Consider the following 21645-nt stretch of genomic DNA (forward strand, 5'->3'; position numbering starts at 1 on the left):
ATCTCCTCTTTGTCATTCTACACAGTTTCAAAATTGTAGTTGGCTTTGAATTTAAACTGAACGCCATCGCCATCCAGCTTTATGGAAATTCCTGTGTAATTCCTTGAATTCTAGGCATTGATATCTCCCTGATGTGAGAAATATTGAAATTGTGGAAATGATTTTTATTTTACAGAGAGGCCAAGTCCTCCTATTAACCTTGATCATTCTGACCAAACAAAGTCTTCTGTGAAACTTATGTGGGAGCCTCCTTTGAAAGATGGAGGCAGTCCAGTTATGGGCTACATTATTGAAAGACGTGAAGAGGGAAAAGACAACTGGATTCGCTGCAATCCAAAGCTTGTACCCAATCTTACTTTTAAGGTAAGGGGTTCCTTTCCAAAGTTAATGGATTACGAAAAACATTTTAATGCTGACAGTTTATTACAAGAATTACCGCTCTCTTTGTAGGTAACTGAACTTAAACCTCTAGCCAAGTATTATTATCGAGTATCTGCAGAGAATGCTGCGGGCGTATCAGATCCAGCTGAAGCCATTGGACCCCTGACAGCTGATGATACCCATGGTAAGTAGAAATCATTTAACAAACAGCTGCTTAAAGTAAACTCTGTGTGCCTTATAGCACCTGAGACTGTTAGTACTAATTCTCCAAATCAATGCTAGTGCTATCATAAGGCAGTTTAGATATCCATGCCATTTTCCCATTCTCAGTGGTGCCAGCAGGACTGCTGACCAAAGGTTTGGCAGTTCAAATCGAGGAGGGGGGTGAGCTCCCATCTGCCAGCTCCAGCTTCTCATGCAGGGACATGAGAGAAGCCCTCCACAGGATGGTAAAAGATCCTGGCATCCCTTGGGCAATGTCCTTGCAGACAGCCAGTTCTCTCACACCAGAAGCAACTTGCAGTTTCTCAAGTCGCTTCGCTCCTCACACACACACAAAAAGCAGTGCTATGCTGAATTAAAACTTTTTAAAAATAGCTGTATTCAAATGGAAGAAAGCCATTGACAATCTTTACTGGCTTTCTCCATTGCAGTGTAATCTTATTGTGAAAACTATTCTTATGTGTTTTCAACAGACAGAACAGAATGCTTACAACTATAGTATAATCCTCATATTCATAGGACCAGCATCTGTGGTTTCATCTGTTTACAAAATATGTTTTCTCTAGATGTTTTCTAGATTCTTCAGGATGACTCTGTGGTATTCTTGGGTCAGGGGTCCTTCCTTTCAATAGGATTTGCTATTACCTTTCATTTCACATACCCACATGAAGTTCAGGAATGTATCCCCTATTAAAATATGGCCATACTATACAGTGATGCTTACAGTAGAGATTGTACCAAAAGCAGTTCAGACATTTAACTTTTCTGAAAATTATGAGGCCCTGGAGGAGAAGGGCATTTGAGGGAAAATTGAAGATTTCAGGATTATTTACATCTGTGCAGTATCTGTAATTGTGTTGTTGTTATACATACAAACAAGTTTGAAATACTAATTGACACAATTTCTGCTTCTGTTTCAGTTGGACCTACAATGGACTTAAGTGGATTTAAAGATGGACTTGAAGTTATTGTTCCAGAGCCACTCAAAATACGTGTTCCTATCACTGGCTATCCAATACCAACAGCCACTTGGTCTGTGGGAGACAAAGTTTTAGAGCCAGGCGACCGAGTGAAAATTGAGACTAGTGCTGCTTTTGCACAACTTATCATAGCCCCAAGTGAACGGCCAGATAAAGGCATCTATACTTTGACATTAGAAAACCCTGTGTCATCTATATCAGGAGAAATTGATGTCAATGTCATTGGTAAGCAACCAAATCTATCTTTTTGAATGTTAATGTACAGTAATAATATAAAATAACTCAAAAATAATTATCAGTGACCAAGTTTACAAATATGTGTGTTTCATGATCTATATAAATAAAAAAAATGTAATGTACGTTTGTGGGATTAACATAACTCAAAAATTTGGACACAATACACATACCAGACCAACAAGTGACCATCATTCATAAAAACACTGAAAAACACAGCAGAAAAGACTTTAAAAGCCAAAATAAATTAAAAATACATTACCACACATGTGCAAAACCATATATATATATATATATATATATATATATATATGCGCACGCAAACACATATATATACACACATATACACAAATATGTGTATATGGACCACAACAACGCATGGCAGGGGATGGCTAGTAAATAATAATGAGCCAAAGCATAGCAAATCATGTTAATACTAAAGAACGGCAACTTCTGTTTTGCCACTCCATTGTGAATTTTCATAATTTAAGAAAGATTATCTTTTTTAATAATTAAGATTGTTCATATAAGCATTAAATCCAAAGCATGCAATTTAATAGCATATTAAATCAAAAGAGTTATGTTATAAACTACTGGTTTTTAAATAAATGGCTATAAGTTGACTTTAGGTCTATAATATAATCATTGGGTTATAATATATACATTTTTAGCTCGCCCAAGTGCACCAAGAGAATTGAAAGTTGGAGATATAGGTCGGAGCACTGTACATCTAACATGGGAGCCACCTGAAAATGATGGAGGAAGTCCATTGACTGGCTACGTTATTGAAAAACGTGAAGTGAGCCGCAAAACATGGATCAAGGTATGATGTCCTGCCTAAACATAATGCATGTTGTTTATGTTTTGATGATGTAATGTTAAAGACACATTAAGTTTTTTTTTCCTTCTGGTATTAAAAATGTAGTCCCTTTTCTTTTCAGGTTATAGACAATGTCCTTGACCAAGAGTTCACTGTGCCAGATCTCGCCCAAGGAAAAGAATATTTGTTTAAGGTTGCAGCATGCAACAAATGTGGACCAGGAGAACCTGCTTATATTGATGAACCAGTTAATATGTCAGCACCTGCAAGTGAGTGTACTTTATTAGTTAATGCTTTCTGGTTTTGTATCTCAGCATCCTGCATAATAACTCAAGCAGAATTTCACAAGATGATAGGCCTGCTGGAGAGTAACAAGCTTTAGGTTTTAAATTAAGCAGAGTTCCCTTGAAGCACAAGAGAAACTTAAGCCTGGATCCAAAAACATGCAAATTGAGTTCATATGGAGCTTCACTCCATTGCCATCTTCTTTATTGCCTCAAAAAGCTCCTCAATGTTCAAATATTTTAGAGAATACCTCAGGATATGACTAATCTGACTGCAAAAGGAAATGGGATCAGAGGGAGCCGGGATGCAATTTTGTATAAAGGTGCCTTTACAATAATACATGGCAATACAGGCAGTCCCCAAGTTACAGAAAAACAGGTTCTGTAGGTTTGTTCTTAAGTTGAATTTTTTTGTAAGTCAGAACAGGTACATTTTGATGTGTAATTCCAACCAAATATATATATATCATTTATATATCATTGGATAGCATAGGAAGGGTTGACACCCCTGTGGTGTTTGTTTTGCTATCTGTGTCCCTGTTCAGAAAATTTCATCAGACTTTCTGTCCCTATAATAATTGGATTTTGAAAAATCTAACTTGTTACGGAAACAAGGATTGTTGAGAAAGCTTCAGTAGAGACACCTTTTCCCCATGATAACTCCTTCAAAAATGAATTTTCCTTCTCTCACTTCCTGCTGTCTCACCCCCGTTCTTAACTATGAGTCGTTTGCAAGTCAGATGTTTGTAACTTGGGGACTGCCTGCATTCCAACATGGAGGATCAAAAGGAAAGAAAGTATATATAAGTCATACTATTATAAGATCTTTAAAGATTTTTCTTCTCTCATCCTTCCCTCTTCACCTTACAGCGGTACCCGATCCACCAGAGAATGTTAAATGGAGAGATCCAACATCTAAGTCCATTTTCCTTACATGGGATCCACCTAAATATGATGGTGGCTCACGTATTAAGGGCTATCTTGTTGAAAAATGCCAGCGCGGCACTGACAAATGGGAGCCCTGTGGTGAACCTGTTATTGAGACAAAGTAAGAATTTATAGTATAGGTGCAGGGGAAAGAACACTTAGCAAACTAAAAATTACATTGAACTATGGTATTAACTTAAATTCTTTTCTAATTAACAGAATGGAAGTGACAAAACTTCAGGAAGGGGAATGGTATGCTTATCGTGTTAAGGCACTAAACAGGCAAGGAGCAAGCAAACCAAGCAAGCCAACGGATGACATTCAAGCTGTCGATGCCAAAGGTATTTATTGTTTTCAGTTACAAGTTTTAATTTGCAATCTTGAAAATTCCAGAACTGTTTATCTGTTATAGGCATTTGCATATTTATGTAATGTGATACTAAAGTTATACAGTGTGTGTAGCTTTTTAACACAGTCTTAATTCTCTCTAAAATCAGAGGCCCCAGAAATTTTCTTAGATGTGAAACTGCTTGCTGGACTCACTGTCAAAGCAGGAACTAAAATTGAGCTGCCAGCAAAAATCACTGGAAAGCCAGAGCCCCGGATTACCTGGACAAAGGCTGAACAGATCCTGAGACCTGATAAAAGAATATCTATTGAAGGCAAGCCTGGCCAATCCATTGTCACAATAACTGAGAGCAAGAGAAGTGACAGTGGCACCTATATTATTGAAGCTGTTAACACCAGTGGTCGGGCGACAGCAGTTGTTGAAGTTAACGTTCTAGGTATGTGTATAATTTTAATACAAATTGTAGCACTGTGTTTTCCCAATTTACCATGCCTACTTGAATCTAATGCTCACTTTTTTGAGCTAAATGACATTGCCAAAATTGAGGTGTGCATTACATTTCATGCCATGCTAGAATTGCGTACATAAACCTATCTGTGTGAAAAGGCCTGGGGGAACCCAGAACCCTGGGAACCAGACAGGGAGTTGGGGGGCAAAAAGAGGCTGTTCCCAGTGGTGGTGGCAGCCACAGGAATCTGTCATGCCCAGAGGAAGAGGAGGAGTGCCTAGCTGGTGGCCCAGGCATTCCTGCCACGTAGCCATGGATCCTGCCTCACAAGTGGCCCTCAGAGTATCTCATCTGTACCCTAGGCTCAGTCCTATATGGTTCCCAATTGGCCTCATTCATGAGGCCTTCAGAACCTCTTCTTCAGTTTTGAAGGCCTCAGTAATGAGGTTGGTTGGAAGTCATAAGGCGGGCGAGTTTGCCAGCTTTGGCCTCAGAGAAGGGTATGGCCTCAGTCATGCTGCCTGCCTCCCAGGTGTGCTATGCCTGCACTGTTGGGTGCATTACAGTTGAGAGCAAATCCATTTTTTGTAATGTGCACCTTCAAAATTAATGTGCATGTTACATTCGATGACACATTGTGCTTGAGTATATAGTAATATTTGAAATTCTTATTCTTGTTATGTTTCTTCAGATAAGCCTGGCCCGCCAGCTGCATTTGATGTATCTGAGATTACAAATGTGTCTTGTCTTTTGACCTGGAATCCTCCTCGAGACGATGGTGGCTCCAGAATCACAAATTACGTCCTGGAACAGAGAGCTGCAGATAGTGAAATATGGCACAAAGTATCATCCACGATCAAAGATACAAATTTCAAAGTTACAAACCTAACGCCACTTAAGGAATATATCTTCAGAGTTAGTGCAGAAAACATGTATGGAGTTGGAGAACCAGCCCAAGCTGATCCAATGATTGCAAAATATCCATTTGGTAAGTTTATTCACTCAACCAGCGAGAGCATTTATAGTTACCAGACAATCAGCTACTGCAAGCCAATTTTGTGTGGCAGTCCCTCCAAATGATTAGTGATTTTGAAGACATCACCACACCATAGCAGATCATTATGTTGTCTGTCTCCATGCTGTTGTTGGAGGCTTGGAGATATGACTTTGGTGAGTGCTAATACTCATAGTGAGCTGATTTACATAAAAATATTTCCAAAGAGAGCAGCCATAAAGAGTAATTTTCAAGCAGCCTCCATAGGTTAGTAGCTTCAATAGATAGCAGATACCTACAGATCAGTTATATTAAAGTAGCACACACATTGCTAATATATGAACAATAATTACTATTTTTTTTATTTCTTCAGATACACCAGGCCCGCCAACAAGAGTTCAGCCTGTTGAGATCACTAAAGATTCTGTGACATTAACTTGGGCTGAACCAGATGATGATGGTGGAAGTCCTATCACTGGTTACTGGGTGGAGAAGTTTGACCCTGATCAAGATAAATGGATACGATGCCATAAAATACCTGTTAAAGATACAACATTCAAGTAAGATAAACTGTATACAGAGCTTGTACCGTTAGATAAAATGGCTCAGATGAAAATGAAGTCATATTTATACAAATAGATCATTTTATATGACCTTGATTCAGGATCATGTATTAGAATAAATAACTGGTGCCCTAGAATAGCTCTGCATAATTGTCTCACTGGCAGTCTTTTCAGGTCTACTTTAGCTTGGAGAATTCCCTTCTCCAAAAACCTATTTATAACAGTCTATCCATGCTACATAAAAGCTGCTGAAAAGGACAATGGCTATTAAATGCCAAGGATGACTATGAGTACAGTAGCATAAATTATTATAGTGAATGAGTAGTGTGGTTTAGGCCCGCAAGGGTGATTCTCTGTCATAGCAACAGTTCATTGGACTGGTATTGATGTAAGGCCAATGCAGTATTCTGCCTTATGTAGAAATATGAATTCCTAATACAGGTTGAGTTTTAAAAAATGCTTGGGACCCAAATGTGTCACTATTTCAGCCACCCACCTGGAGATTTTGGGAGTATTTTAGATTTTAGAATTCTGAATAAGAGAAGCTCATTCTGTAGAATGTGTGTTTCTCATACCCAAGGATTATACCAGCCTGTCTATGAAACAACACTTTTACTTTTCTGCATGCAGGTTTTGATAGCCAACGCATGTAGCAAACTGTGTACTTCATTCATCTTTGCTGCTATCCTACCATAAACAAAGCGATTAAAACATTAGTGGTCTTACATGCATAGATCGTCCACAATATTCCAACCTTTGTTTAACATGTAATTTACATTAATTAATACTTAAAATTAGAAATAAGGTTTACTTACTAGTATAGATTTTAATACGATCTATTCAGTGACATAATCTATCATGCAGTGCAGTGAAGGCAGACAAATAATATTTAAACCATCATGATAATTGATAATATATTTATGGCAAATGCAATTTTTGTTTTACCATGGATAGGGAATATAGATTAATTTTGTATCATACACACTTGTGGCTAATAGTAATGTTTAATTTTTGCTCTGAGCGCTGTACAGTATTAAAGATACATCGAATGTATCTTCATTTTCCTCTTTATTTTTAGGGTGAAGGGTCTTACAAACCATAAGAAGTACAAGTTCCGTGTCTTGGCAGAAAATCTTGCTGGGCCAGGAAAACCAAGCAAAGCAACAGAACCAATCTTAGTAAAGGATCCAATTGGTATGAATATAAATATATACTCCATATGAATATTATAATTTGATACAAATGATTATATTGGGTTTTCTAATCTTAAATGTCAATGTATGTCCAGATCCTCCATGGCCTCCTGGAAAACCAACGGTAAAAGATGTTGGCAAGACATCATGTTTCCTGCAGTGGACAAAGCCAGAACATGACGGCGGAGCCAAAATTGAGTCATATGTAGTTGAGTTGTTAAAAACTGGTACAGATGAGTGGGTGAGAGTGGCTGAAGGCATTCCCACACCAGAACACTTCCTCAAAGGGCTGATGGAGAAACAAGAATACTCCTTCCGAGTCAGAGCTGTGAACAAAGCCGGAGAGAGCGAACCTAGTGAACCAAGTGATCCTGTCTTGTGCAAGGAGAGACTGAGTAAGTGGCTCTTTGTCTGATCTTTGGCATTATGTCCCAGATATAATGGTACCATTAAATCATAGATTAGATTTAATTTTGCATTTTGAGTTATCGTTTTATGAATATAGTAATTTTTCTCCAAAAAGAAGCGGAGCTCAAATCAATAATTTGTGCTTTTCTTTAATATTTTTATAGATCCACCTTCACCACCACGTTGGCTTGAGGTCATTAATATTACTAAAAACACCGCAGACCTTAAATGGACAGTACCAGAACGAGATGGCGGCTCTCCTATTACAAATTACATTGTTGAAAAGAGGGATGTGCGGCGTAAAGGCTGGCAGACTGTTGACACAACAGTGAAGGACACCAAATATACAGTGACACCTCTGACAGAAGGCTCTCTGTATGTGTTCCGCGTGGCTGCAGAAAACATAGCAGGACAGAGTGACTATTGTGAAATTGAGGACTCAGTTCTTGCTAAAGACACCTTCAGTAAGTTCTCAATGCCCATGTGTAGAAATCAATATAACAAGTTAGGTCACTACTTTTAATGCTCCCTCCCCCCCGCCGCCACACACACTAATTACAATATTATTTATCTCAGCTACGCCTGGAGCACCCTATGCACTTACACCAGTTGAAGTGACAAAGAGGCATGTCGACCTCAAATGGGAACCACCTAAGAATGATGGTGGCAGGCCAATTCTAAGGTAAGACTTTGTTAGAAATAGCACAAAATCTGAGGGGTTAAGAATGAGTGGAAATAATGATTCCTAAAGTTCTCATATTCACAGACTTGTGTTCCAGAAATAAATAGAAAATGAAGATCAGGCATGAAAAACCCGAGGGCCAGCATGTAGTGATTTGAGTGTTGGCCTATGATACTGGAGATCAGGATTCAAATCCTCTTTCAGACATACAAGTGTGACCTTCAGCAAGAAAAGGCAAAGACAACCCTCTCTGAATAAATCTTGTCAAAAAAAGCCCAGTGATAGATTTGCTTTAAGGTCACTATAAGCTTCCTCTCCATCTGACAGCAGGCTGATTGATCTGTCAGCAGACAGGGATTTTATATACAATGAGTCCTTGGTATATGCTTCAGTTCAGTTTCAGCACCCACCACCAACACTGTTGATATCAAAATCTGTGAATGCTCAAGTTCCAAAATATACAGTAGTGTTGTAAAATGGTTCTGGATATATAAAATAGCAAAATTAAGGTTTAGCTTTGGGGGGCCAGGGAATTAAATGTCTTTTCAAGCCATGGATGTTAGTATCCATGGATTCAGAATCCATGGATGTGGAGGGCCAATTGTACAAATAAGTTCACAGAGAGGGAAGGATGCAGTGGAGAACTAGAGCATTCCTGAAATATTTGTTAATTTTTTAAAAAAAAAACAGCCTCTCTAATTGAGAGTATGAGTTTTGTGCAGATTTTAAGTATCCCCTCTTCTTCATACAGATATGTTATTGAAAAGAAGGAGAAGCTGGGCACACGTTGGGTGAAAGCTGGCAAGACAGCTGGCCCTGACTGTAATTACAGAGTAACAGATGTCATTGAAGGCACAGAAGTACAATTTCAGGTTCGTGCTGAAAATGAAGCTGGCTGCGGTCATCCCAGTGAACCAACGGACATCTTGGCAATAGAAGATCCAACAAGTGAGTGACCATGAAAATTATAATGAGGCTCATCTGTGTTATGCCAAATGGCAGTATAGAAAATAACATTTATCTTGCTTTCTGGCAGGCCCTCCTTCACCTCCGCTGGAGTTACATGTGACAGATGCAAGCAGAAAACACATTTCAATTGCATGGAAACCACCAGATAAAAATGGTGGAAGTCCTATAATTGGATATAATATTGAACTCTGTGAAGCTGGTACTGAAAAATGGATGAGAATAAACTCTCGGCCAATCAAAGACTTGAAATACAAGGCAGAAGAAGGAATTGTACCTGACAAGGAATATGTGCTCAGAGTCCGAGCTGTCAATGCTATTGGAGCAAGTGAACCATCAGATATATCAGAGAATGTTGTTGCCAAAGATCCAGATTGTAAGTATATTTCTTTCTCAAGAAATCATAATCTAGATGACAGTGATAACATTACAGTGAGCCCGTAGTTTTCTGCTGGGGTTTGGTTCCAGGACCGTATGGATGCCAAAATCCATGGATGCTCAAACCCCATTGTATAAAATAAAATCGTGAAATGGTGCCTAGTAAAATATAAAAATTTAAAATAAAGGTTTGCTTTTGGGATTTTGAAAAAATATTTTCAAACCATGGGTGATTGACTCAATGGAAACAGAATCTGTGAATACACAGAGCGAACTGTATTGGTTTGATTTGGTTGGATTGGCTTTGCTGAGCATTGTTTTAAGTTTCAACATTGCTGATTTATATTCTTATGTTTTATGTAATTGTGTTTTTATCTGGATTACATATTTTACTATGCTCTTATTTTAATTGTGTTTTTGTTTTAATGAATTGTTTTGCTTTAATATTTTGTGGGCATTTTGACCAATATGTAAGCCTCCCCGAGTCCCTCCATGGAGATTGTGGTGGGGTATATGAGTATAGTTATTATTGTTATTACTTTAGATGCATTAAATGAAAATATTTGGGTTATTTTTCTTTTATTTTTAAAAAACAGGCAATCCAACTGTTGATATAAAGACTACAGACATTGTTGTTGTTGAAGGAGAGAAGTTATCCATCCCAGTTCCCTTCCGAGCTGTCCCATCTCCAACCATTTCATGGCATAAAAATGGGAAGGAGCTGAAAATAGGGGACCGAACAACAACGAAGAGTGATTACACCTCTGCCTTGCTTGAAGTAACAAATGCTGTCCACGCGGATGCTGGTGTTTACACTATTACCTTGGAGAATACACTGGGGTCAACAACTGGCACAGTCAATGTCAAAGTCATAGGTAATTTATTTTTCATGTGTTAGCAGACATGTTTGTCAAGCTCTTAATAGCCAAGTGTCTCACAACTAGTTATTTGATGAGGTATTTGTAAATTTAAGGAACTATACATTTGAATACATGTGTGAAATTTCTATTCGATATATTTTTCAAATCTCTTCTTAATGGGTTAATATTATATGTGTGCACAATGTTTTTATTAGGTCTGCCTGGACAATGCCAGGATATTAAGGCAAGTGAAGTGACTAAAAGCTCATGCAAAGTGACCTGGGAACCTCCAGAATTTGATGGCAATACTCCCATATTGCATTATGTTCTGGAACGAAGAGAAGCTGGCCGGAGAACATACATACCTGTCATGTCTGGTGAGAACAAACTGGCATGGAATGTAAAGGATCTTATCCCAAATGGTGAATACTACTTCCGTGTTAAAGCCGTCAATAAAATAGGAGGAGGCGAATACCTTGAACTGAGAAATCCAGTGATTGCAGAAGATCCAAAGCGTAAGTTCTTATTTTATTGATTCATCCCATCATAGAATGGTGTAGATAGTAATTACAATATACATTGTGCTTATCTGATTTTCTTTAAGATTTTGCCCTATATTTATCTGTACTTTTTATATACAGAACGTCCAGATCCACCTATTGATCTTGAGACTCACAATCCAACTGCAAAAACAGTAACTCTGACATGGAAGCCACCAATGTATGATGGAGGAACAAAGATATTGGGCTACGTTTTGGAAAAGATGGCTAAAGGAGGAGAAAAGTGGGAAAGATGCAATGAATTCTTGGTGCCTGTTTTGACATACACTGTAAAAGATCTTGAAGAAGGCAAAGAATATCAGTTCCGCGCCCGTGCAGAGAATGCTGCCGGTGTCAGTGGACCTTCCAATACCACTCCTTTTATAAAAGCTGTGGATCCCATTGGTATGCTTCACATACTTTGCCCTCTTTCCTTTCCTTTGTAATAGTTGGGTATACCGTTGTCTGCACAAATATTAAAATATTAACCCAAACTATGCTTTTATTGTTGCAGAGGCTCCAAAGGTCTTCCTTGCTGCAAATGTGAAGGATGGCCTTGAAGTAAGGCAAGGGTCTGAGATTCCGCTTGAAGCACAAGTTTCAGGGTCACCTTACCCAGAGATCTGTTGGTTATGGAATGATGAAATCATTAAACCAACAGAAATTAAGAAGAGGGTCACCAAGATTACTCGGAAAAAGAAAGGGGAAGCTGAAGAAGACGAACCTTTCCACTTGTCCCTGCCAGAGCGTTTGAATATTGATAACAGCAAAAAAGGAGTGTCCTTCCTGGCAGTCCGAGATTCGCTCAGAGCAGACCATGGCACATATACTATACGTGTTGAGAATGATCACGGAGTTGCAAAGGCTACCTGTGAAGTCAATGTATTAGGTACATCCTCCATGATGTGCTTATTTATTTATTTATTTATTTGCTACATTTGTATACCGCTCTTCTCAGCCCTCGGGCGACTCAGAGTGGTTGAAATGTGATGTGCAAAGTTGTACTTACTATTTTTGTTTGGTAAACAGATACACCCGGACCACCTGTCAACTTTGTCTTTGAAGAAGTTCGAAAGAATTCCATCATATGCAAGTGGGATCCTCCCCTTGATGATGGCGGAAGTGATATATTGAATTATGTCTTGGAAAAGAAAGACAGCACAAAATCCGATGTTGGCTGGGTTACTGTAACTTCAACACTTAGGCATTGTAAATTCAATGTGCCCAAACTAATTGAAGGAAAAGAATACGTCTTCCGTGTGAAAGCTGAAAACAGAGTAGGGCCCGGCCCTCCATGTCTTTCACAGCCAGTTGAAGCTAAAGATCCATTTGGTAAGTCTTGTATTATATCTAAACTCTATTCTGTTTTTGTCTGACACTTCAGTGATAATCATCACATCACTTTCATGATACTTTCATTTGTGAAGAATCTACAATATCGGTCTCAGATTGGTATGATTGATACTCTTGCTTTGAAATAGCCTCTGAAAAGCTATCTGTGTGAAGTTGATGGGTATTAGATAGGAAATAATGGTACTTTGATCTGGAAAAAGCATTACTGACAAAAAGCATTTTGAAATTCTCCTAACAGGGTAGATTAAATGAAGGACAATTCATATATTCCTACTGTAAAAGAATCACACCTTTTCACTTTCCCTGTCTGTTACAGTTCTACAAATCCACTGGCATGGTTGCATTCTATAAGGTTATTGTTTGAAGAAACACTTCCTGATAATTTTAAGTACCCCTTCCAAACTGCAAATTACAGGATTTCATCAAATGTCAGCATGACAGTTAAAGTGAAATCATAGTGCTATAATTATCTAGATTGAAAGGGCTAGCATGTCCATTCACTCCATTTTTTGTTCTGCATCACTTTCAGGCACTCAGATCTGTACAGTTCAGCTGTTTTATAGATAAATACATATATGTGGACTGCAGTAAAGTTAATTTAGAAATGGTAGTCTGTGTGCTTTCCAAAGGCCAAATTATATTCTACTACATAAGAGGGGGCTAGGTTGGATTGCAGCAGTGGTAGTTAGGTAGCCAGTAATTCTCAGTCTTTCTTATTCCCAATCTCAAATTTTACCAATCCATTTCCAATTTATCGATTCTATAGTATGAATTCTATATTTAGTTTTTTTTTATTTTTATATTTACTTATAAGTCTACCCCTAAAGCTTTGGGGACTTAAGTGATTTTACACAAACTCACATGTAAATGGTTTTGAACCATTTTAAAGCATTTCAACCAGTTTTATACTATCTGTTTAAACTTATTACATTGAATGATGTGTTTTTAGCCTTTTAAAATCATGTTTATTGTTGATATTGTTTTAAGTTAGACAGGTTGGTGTTGTTGTACACCACTCTGAGAATTTTATATAATGAATAGGATATAAATATTTCAACTAACAAACAAGCAAATAAATATTAATAATTAAATGGGCGAAAGTATTACAGGAACTGATGGTCCTGGCTTTCAGTCAATCTTGAAAAAAGATTGTGTTGAAATTTCACTTGAAGTCTCAAAGTAAAGATGTGGTAGGGGAGGAAATTTGAATCACTTTAAATGTAGTCCTGAATAATGCAAGTGATCTTTCTCTGTATTGAATTACATTTTATATTTATATCATTTGGCATAATTTACTAAAAAAAAAAGCCAACGTGATATAGTGGTTAGAATGTGGGATTAGAACATAACTTTCTTAGATTCCGCCTCGGGATCACTCTCAATCCAAAATTGTTTGACAGCACACAACAACAACTGAATTTTGTATATTTCTGTCTTGATAGGTCCTCCTGATGCACCTGATAAGCCTCTAGTGGAAGAACCTTCCAGCACTAGTATGCTAGTTAAATGGAATGAACCTAAAGACAACGGTAGCCCAATTTTGGGATACTTTATCGAGAAACGTGAAATTAAAGGAACTCACTGGGCTCGTGTGAATAAAGATCGTGTGAATACCCTGGAGACAAGAGTTGAAGGACTACTGGAAGGACTAACTTATGTTTTCAGAGTCTGTGCTGAAAATGCAGCTGGTCCTGGCAAATTCAGTCCCCCATCAGATCCTAAAATTGCACAAGATCCAATATGTAAGTTATAGAATATAAGAGATAAGCTTTTTGTGTGAAAAAGACAGTGTTCAATGTCTATTCATGATACATTTTATGCTTGCTTTCTGTAGTGCCACCTGGTCCACCTGTTCCAAGAATTACTGATACAACCTCCACAAGTATTGACCTAGAATGGGATCCTCCGCTCTACAATGGAGGTGGAGAAATCACTGGTTACTTTATATACAAGAATTTTGTTGGCTCAAATGAGTGGTCACGTTGCAATGACAGACCTATTAAAGTTCGAAGCTTTATAGTTAAAGGAATTAGAGAGGGTGCTGATTACAAGCTTCGTGTTACTGCTGTTAATATTGCTGGAGAAGGACCTCCAGGAGAAACAGAGCCCGTGACAGTTGCAGAACCTCAAGGTACTGCGATTATTTCATTTTAAACAATATTAACAGTGAAATTGTTTCTGAAATGATTAATTAATTAATGTCTTCTATTTATCTCTATACAGAACCTCCCACTGTTGAGTTTGATGTCTCTGTCAGAGCTGGTGTTCAGATATTGGCAGGTCAAACCCTTACACTTCCTGCTGTTGTTACTGGACGCCCTAAACCTACAATTGAATGGACGTTAGAGGATGGAGAAATTGACAAAGAACGAGTTGTAATTGAAAATGTTGGGACTTCATCTGTGCTGACAATAAAAAATGCACTCAGAAAAGATCATGGAAGATACGTAATTACTGCAACCAATGACAGTGGCTCTAAATTTGCTGCAACCAGAGCTGAAATCTTTGGTATGAAATACTTTATACAGTGAAATTAATGAGAAAATATGCCTATGTTCTTGAACTAAATTTTATGTCTCCTTTTCTAGATGTTCCTGGACCAGTTACCGACCTACATCCTGTAGTGGTGAATAGAAAGATGTGTCTACTTAATTGGGATGATCCCAAAGATGATGGAGGCAGTGAGCTCATTGGATTCCTGGTTGAAAGGAAGGATGCCAAAATGCATACGTGGAGGTTGGCCGTAGACACAGACAGATCTAAATGTGATATTACAGGTCTTGTTGAAGGTCAAGAATACAAATTCCGTGTATTTGCCAAGAACAAGTTTGGATGTGGCCCACCTGTTGAACTGGGACCACTCCTTGCTGTTGATCCCAAAGGTAAATTTTTGTTGGTAGTAATCATCAGAGCACTTCTAAACACATTGTTACTCTTTCAATGTCAAATGTAAGCCTAATACAAAAATGTGTCTTCATATGGTTTTCTTTTGTAATTTTAACCACTGTTAAAAAGGTAAAGGTTTCCCCTTGACATTAAGTCTAGTTGAATCCAACTCTAGGGGGTGGTGTTCATCTCCAAAGAGCTGGCGTTATCCTACGTCATGTGACTGGCATGACTGCATGGAGCGCCGTTACCTCCCTGCCAAAGTGGTACCTATTGATCTACTCACATTTGCATGCTTTAGATTTTATCTCATAAGCTAGACCTGGGGCAAATCCATTCTGGTATTAGGAAAATTAATTTACCATGCCTTGGCATCTAAAGTCTAGCCTTCAGACTAGATTAACTGTTCTCAGTCTGAATGAGAGATTGAACTCTAGCTGGTTCAACACAGGTACCTCAAGACAAAAGAGTAGCTATTTCAGAAAAATATCCATACTACAATGCATATTTTCTTTCAGATATCTGCTCAATGACAAATTTAAAATGTGCAATATAAAAAGTCTTGTGTCACACAAAATCAAAAGACTGGCCATATGATTAGTCTAGACAAACAGGAATGCCTCTCAAAAGTTAAAAAAAATCAGAAATTACTCATTGTTGGAAAACTTTTACAAAATGATCTATCAATATTACATTATTTATTTATTTATTTATTTATTTACTGCATTTCTATGCTGTCCCTCTCAGCCCGAAGGCAACTCGAGGCGGCATGTAAAAATAGCCAAAATGCAGACACAATTTTAAAATACCTGTTGGAAATGTAAACAAGCAACAGGATCGTTGTTTAATATGTGGTGGTCCTGCAAGAAGGAAAAAAATTGGATTGAGATCAATAATACTATAGAAAAGTATTAAAATTAAAAACTACCAATGCATCCAGAGATGTTCTTACTAGGCATAACAGATAGCTCTTTTGAAGAGGTATGACAGACTTTTCATTCTGATGACAACTGCAGCAAGAATTGTGTATGTGTGGGCATGGAAACTAGAATAAACACCAAAAATGGAAGGATGGATAGTAAAAGTAGCTGAAGTAGCAGAACATGACATTTAGACAAGATATCTTCAGATAAAAGACCCTTCAATATTCAAGGAATACTGGGAACCCTTCAAAATTTTCTTGGAAGAAAAGAAAATTCCAACATGAGGATTTCATATTTAAAATATTAATCTATTACATTATTTTTACACAATGAATCATATTACATGGAAAAAACAAAAATTCTTACATATATGAAAGAAGGATATGTAAAAATTTAACTATTGTAATAAAAAAGAAAAGAAAAAAGGGGTGGCAAACCAGATAAATACATATTATGCCCTGATCACAATAAGACTGCTGTATAACTGCTGTAAAGGTATCATAAGAAAACAAATTTTCCAGTAACGTTTGTATGTGTTAAACAACATTAAACATTACTCTATAACTTTTTCATAACAGGTCCTCCAACTTCACCCGAGAGGTTTATGTACACAGAGAGAACAAAATCATCAGTCACTCTTGATTGGAAACCCCCTCGTAATGATGGTGGCAGCCCCATCATTGGCTATATTGTTGACAAGAGAAGGCATGATTCCAATGAATTTGAAAGGGTTAATAAGAGGCTCTGCCCAAAGACATCACTCCTTGTTGAAGATCTTGCTGAACTGCATATGTATGAATTCCGAGTCAGGGCAGTCAATGAGATTGGAGAAAGTGAGCCATCACTGCCTCTTAATGTAGTTATACAGGATGATGAAGGTGAGTGCTTTTAAGAACTTCCTTCTATACTATAATTTAAATGTCTGCTGGTTTTTCTTTTGTGTTATGCTATACAAATCTACATGTAGTGGGACCAGTTAAGGATAATAGCAGGGTTTGGGATCCAATCTGTCAGCTGATTACTCTCTAAACTTTTTGAATTTCTGTATTTTGTGTTCCACAGCACTGCTTCTTAAACTGTAGGTCCCAGCCCCAAATGGGGGTTGCAATGAAAATGGGGGTCATAAAAAATTGGCAACAGTGAATGATTTCCGAATGCCACCGAGTTGCTGTTTTAGATATTTACACGTATTTGTTGTGCAGTGTATACAGTGGATTCTGCAGGAAATGGTTTAGTTGTACTTCATAAAAAGGAAAATCAGCCTACCTTGCAAATTCTGATTTATTTCCAGATTTTTTAAATATTTAAATTTATTTTACATACTTATATACCTGGGGCTGTGTAAAATTATTGGACGGAAAAAAGGGTCGTGTGTGGAAAAGTTGAAGAAGCCCTACCCTATGCACATTTATGAACCAAATTTGATCAGAATTGATATTTAGACTTAGGGTGACATTCTAAACACTTTTCCTGCACATTTGAAGGCTGATCAGAAAACCTTAATGTGAACTTAATGTGAAATAATGTTTACAAAGTGTATTTACTGCCAATCATAACAATTGTATTATTTGACTCTGCCCCAAGAGTGGTGAAGTAATACAATACAGTAATACAGAACAATAGTTAAGTTAGTTAATTATCGAATTATTCAAAATATAAGCAAAATAGTCAATATCAGATCAGGCAATGCTGGGTAAAAATCGTAGTTTTCTCTACAAAGATATAAAATATATTTGGTTATATAGGCTATACTGTATTTTAACCACCTATCTTTGTACCCTTTTTCTCCCCAGAACCTCCCACAGTGACATTGCGTCTGACTGTTAGAGGAGATACTATCAAAGTAATGGCAGGGCAACCAGTAAACATTCCTGCAGATATCACAGGGCTTCCATTGCCAAAGATTGAATGGTCCAAAGATGATGTTCTTATTGACAAATCGACAGATGCCCGTAAAATCACCAAAAAGGAAGTATCTAGAACAGAGGCCAAAACCGAACTCAGCATGCCTGCGGCACTTAGGGGAGATAAAGGCACATATACAGTTACAGCTTCCAATCGTCTTGGCACAGCATACCGCAATGTTCATGTTGAAGTGTTTGGTGAGTACATGACTTGCTGCTTAAATTATAAAAGTTTGCTTTATTTCTCTCATGGCAATATTAATTTTGTAACTGGTTTTATTCAGATCGTCCTTCACCACCAAGAAACCTTACCGTTTCTGATATTAAAGCTGAATCTTGTTGTTTAACTTGGGATGCTCCACTTGACAATGGTGGCAGTGAGATTACTCACTACATTCTTGAGAAACGTGATGCTAGCAGGAAGAAAACTGAATGGGAGGAAGTATCAAACACCGTGGTGGACAGACGATATGGGGTAAAATTTCCATCTTGACTTCATAGATAAAATGTACAATATGTAAACCTTTCCAGATTGATGTTCATCAACCAGGTTTTTCCAGTATTTTCTCAAAGTAGTTGTTTTTCATGCTCTGAACATCACCGCTGCCCTCATCTTAACCTATTCTCATTAGTCTACAGTTATACACATGTGCTGATTTGATTATTTGCAGATTTTATTTTGAATGTTCTCTCTAGGAATCTCTAGGTTCTCCAAAGCAATTCTTTGGTTACTTCCAATAGATGTTGACCATAGACCCAGGCTGGAAGGAAGACTTAGAAATTCCTAGAGAAATGCTCTTAGATTTTTAAAAAATCACAGTTTCTTTGTTTGCAATTTTTCACTCTTACGGGAGTCCTGTTTCCTTAACTCCAGCAAACATGGAGGGCTGACTGTATATAATCACCCACACTGGGGTGCCAGATGACTATGTGTCATAGTCTTGTTAAAGACTAAGATAATTTTTAATAGCAACAGAAGCAGTACTTTTATTTGGAATAATGTAAAGTTGTTTCTGAAACAATCTTAAGGAATATAAGGCCCTCCATATGCTATTCAATTCCAATTCCAACAGCCCTAGTCACCATTACAAATGACGAGGGATCACAGGAGAATTAACGAGGAACTCAATTTGGTTAACATACCCCAGGTCTCTAAGTCAATATCAAAATGAAACAGACATGTGGAATTTCTTATCATTTGCTAGAACAGATGTTATAATTTAATGATTGCAATTCTAACTAATGATTTGCAGCATTTATACTGAACCTGAAGAGGGTTTCTTGCTCTTGGGTATACCAGTAGTTGATGATTTTGACCACATCCATTTACCTTTTTCAGAGAACCAATGGAAAAATAATGTATTGAAATTATGGAAACACCTCCTTCTTTAATGTTTTTAAAATATTAATCTTTTTTAGTGTGGGTATATTGATTCTTAACACTTAGCCTTGGGCTTGATATCTTGAAAATCTTTGAAATAATACATAAGCTCAGTTTCCAGTTCTTTAAACAATTGTTTTACTTTTCAGGTTTATAAACTTACAACAAATGGTCAGTATCAGTTTAGAGTTAGAGCCGTGAACAGATATGGAACAAGTGATGAATGCCTTTCAGAGAAAGTGGTTATCAAGGATCCTTATGGCCTTCCTGGGCCACCTGGAAAACCAAAGGTTACAGAGCACACTAGGTCATCAATGCTTGTAACATGGACCCCTCCTCTAGACAATGGTGGAGCTGCAATTTCAGGCTATTGGCTAGAAAAGAAAGAAGAAGGAGGTGTTTACTGGTCTCGTGTCAACAGAGCTCCAGTAACAAAACCAGCAGTAAAAGGACTGGAATTCAGTGTATTGCGTTTGATTGAAGGTGTAAAATATCAGTTCAGAGCTATGGCTGAAAATATTGCTGGAATCGGTCCACCCAGTGAACCATCAGATCTTTATGAAGCTGCGGATCCAATCTGTGAGTAAAATCTATTTGAGAAAATTTTAGTAGTAAATGAGACAATCCCTAGACTTTCTGTACATCTCTTAAACATATATTTGGCATTGGAACCCTACTATTTAATATATAATTGGGCTTTTCTTTTTAACTTCATTGAAGATTGTGATGTAGTATGCATGCATTGAAATACACATTGACATAATTCTAATTCAGAATATTTTGCTCAATAGTTCCTCCCGGTGCACCATCATGCCCAGATGTCAAAGACAGAACTAAGTCAAGCATATCTCTTGCATGGAAACCTCCACAAAAAGATGGTGGCAGTCCTATTAAAGGATATATTGTTGAAATGCAAGAAGAAGGTAGTTTGGATTGGAAGAGTGTGAATGAGCCAGACAAGCTGTTCCCTACCTGCGAATGTGTTGTACCCAACCTGAAAGAGCTGAGAAAGTACAGATTTAGAGTAAAGGCTGTAAATGCTGCAGGAGAATCTGAACCAAGTCTTGCTACTGGAGAAATACCATGCAAGGAAATTCAAGGTAAGGAATTTTGGAAATAAGTTTTCTACGTGAATAGAGGTGCGCAGACTTTCTACTTCCAAGACCTCTGTGGGAGAACTGAACATACTTGACTACCAAGATAGATAGCAAATGTGAGATTAGTTTCACAGGCTTTAGATAGTTATTGTAATGTCCTGTGATGTATTATAATTTATATTGATGAAGTATTGTATCCTAGTCCAATAAACCATTCTAGAAAAATGAATGAAATACCATATTAAACTTGTAAATCAATCAATCACTATTCAGACATCTGCATTTACGTCACTAGAATAATGTACAGTGTAGATGAATTATCTGAATAGCTAAATGAATTTTCATGATATTATTTGTATCTTGCAGAAGAGCCTGAAATATTTATTGATGTCGGAGCACAAGACTTCCTCTCATGTAGAAATGGCACAACAATCAGAATTCCTGCAGTTATTAAAGGACGCCCAATTCCTAAAACAACTTGGGAATTTGAAGGAGAAGCAAAGAAAGCTGCAAAGGTAAGTAACGAAAAGATAAAGAGTGTTTACAATCTATAACAAAAAATCTATTTAAATCTCTAATGCTTACCCTTTCCTCTCTATTTAAAGGATGGACATAATGTACCTGAAGATGCTGTGGTAAGAAATAGTTTGTATTTGAATGTATTTATTTTTTTTACTACTGACCACTTAAGATTAAAATATTGGAATCTTTATTTATATATTTTTATTGTTTTGTGTAGGTGGAATCCACCGATACCACTTCAGTTATTACTATCCCTGAATGTAACAGAGGCCATTCTGGAAAATATAGCATTACAGCAAAGAATAAAGCAGGGCAGAAAACTGTCAATATCAGAGTGAATGTCCTCGGTAA

At 37.4% G+C, this 21645-nt stretch overlaps 1 protein-coding gene across 1 annotated transcript in view; it reads left to right on the forward strand.

The window, feature by feature from the left end:
• TTN (titin) overlaps positions 1–21645 on the forward strand; it is a 303381-nt gene that overhangs the window by 203962 nt on the left and 77774 nt on the right. Inside the window, exons 205-237 of the mRNA XM_067471246.1 lie at positions 176–363; positions 451–565; positions 1524–1808; positions 2489–2640; positions 2759–2906; positions 3792–3969; positions 4068–4189; positions 4346–4633; positions 5337–5633; positions 6013–6199; positions 7281–7396; positions 7491–7790; positions 7968–8267; positions 8380–8485; positions 9237–9433; positions 9522–9827; positions 10426–10704; positions 10905–11204; positions 11331–11633; positions 11743–12117; positions 12258–12560; positions 14024–14323; positions 14416–14712; positions 14805–15089; positions 15170–15463; positions 16969–17268; positions 18184–18492; positions 18579–18769; positions 19825–20254; positions 20467–20775; positions 21139–21287; positions 21378–21407; positions 21512–21641. Coding sequence (XP_067327347.1) covers positions 176–363; positions 451–565; positions 1524–1808; positions 2489–2640; positions 2759–2906; positions 3792–3969; positions 4068–4189; positions 4346–4633; positions 5337–5633; positions 6013–6199; positions 7281–7396; positions 7491–7790; positions 7968–8267; positions 8380–8485; positions 9237–9433; positions 9522–9827; positions 10426–10704; positions 10905–11204; positions 11331–11633; positions 11743–12117; positions 12258–12560; positions 14024–14323; positions 14416–14712; positions 14805–15089; positions 15170–15463; positions 16969–17268; positions 18184–18492; positions 18579–18769; positions 19825–20254; positions 20467–20775; positions 21139–21287; positions 21378–21407; positions 21512–21641 — 7869 coding nt within the window. The remainder of the gene's footprint in view (positions 1–175; positions 364–450; positions 566–1523; positions 1809–2488; positions 2641–2758; positions 2907–3791; positions 3970–4067; positions 4190–4345; positions 4634–5336; positions 5634–6012; positions 6200–7280; positions 7397–7490; positions 7791–7967; positions 8268–8379; positions 8486–9236; positions 9434–9521; positions 9828–10425; positions 10705–10904; positions 11205–11330; positions 11634–11742; positions 12118–12257; positions 12561–14023; positions 14324–14415; positions 14713–14804; positions 15090–15169; positions 15464–16968; positions 17269–18183; positions 18493–18578; positions 18770–19824; positions 20255–20466; positions 20776–21138; positions 21288–21377; positions 21408–21511; positions 21642–21645) is intronic.

This window comes from Anolis sagrei, chromosome 1 (genome assembly GCF_037176765.1).
Source record: "Anolis sagrei isolate rAnoSag1 chromosome 1, rAnoSag1.mat, whole genome shotgun sequence".
Lineage (NCBI taxonomy): Eukaryota > Metazoa > Chordata > Lepidosauria > Squamata > Dactyloidae > Anolis > Anolis sagrei.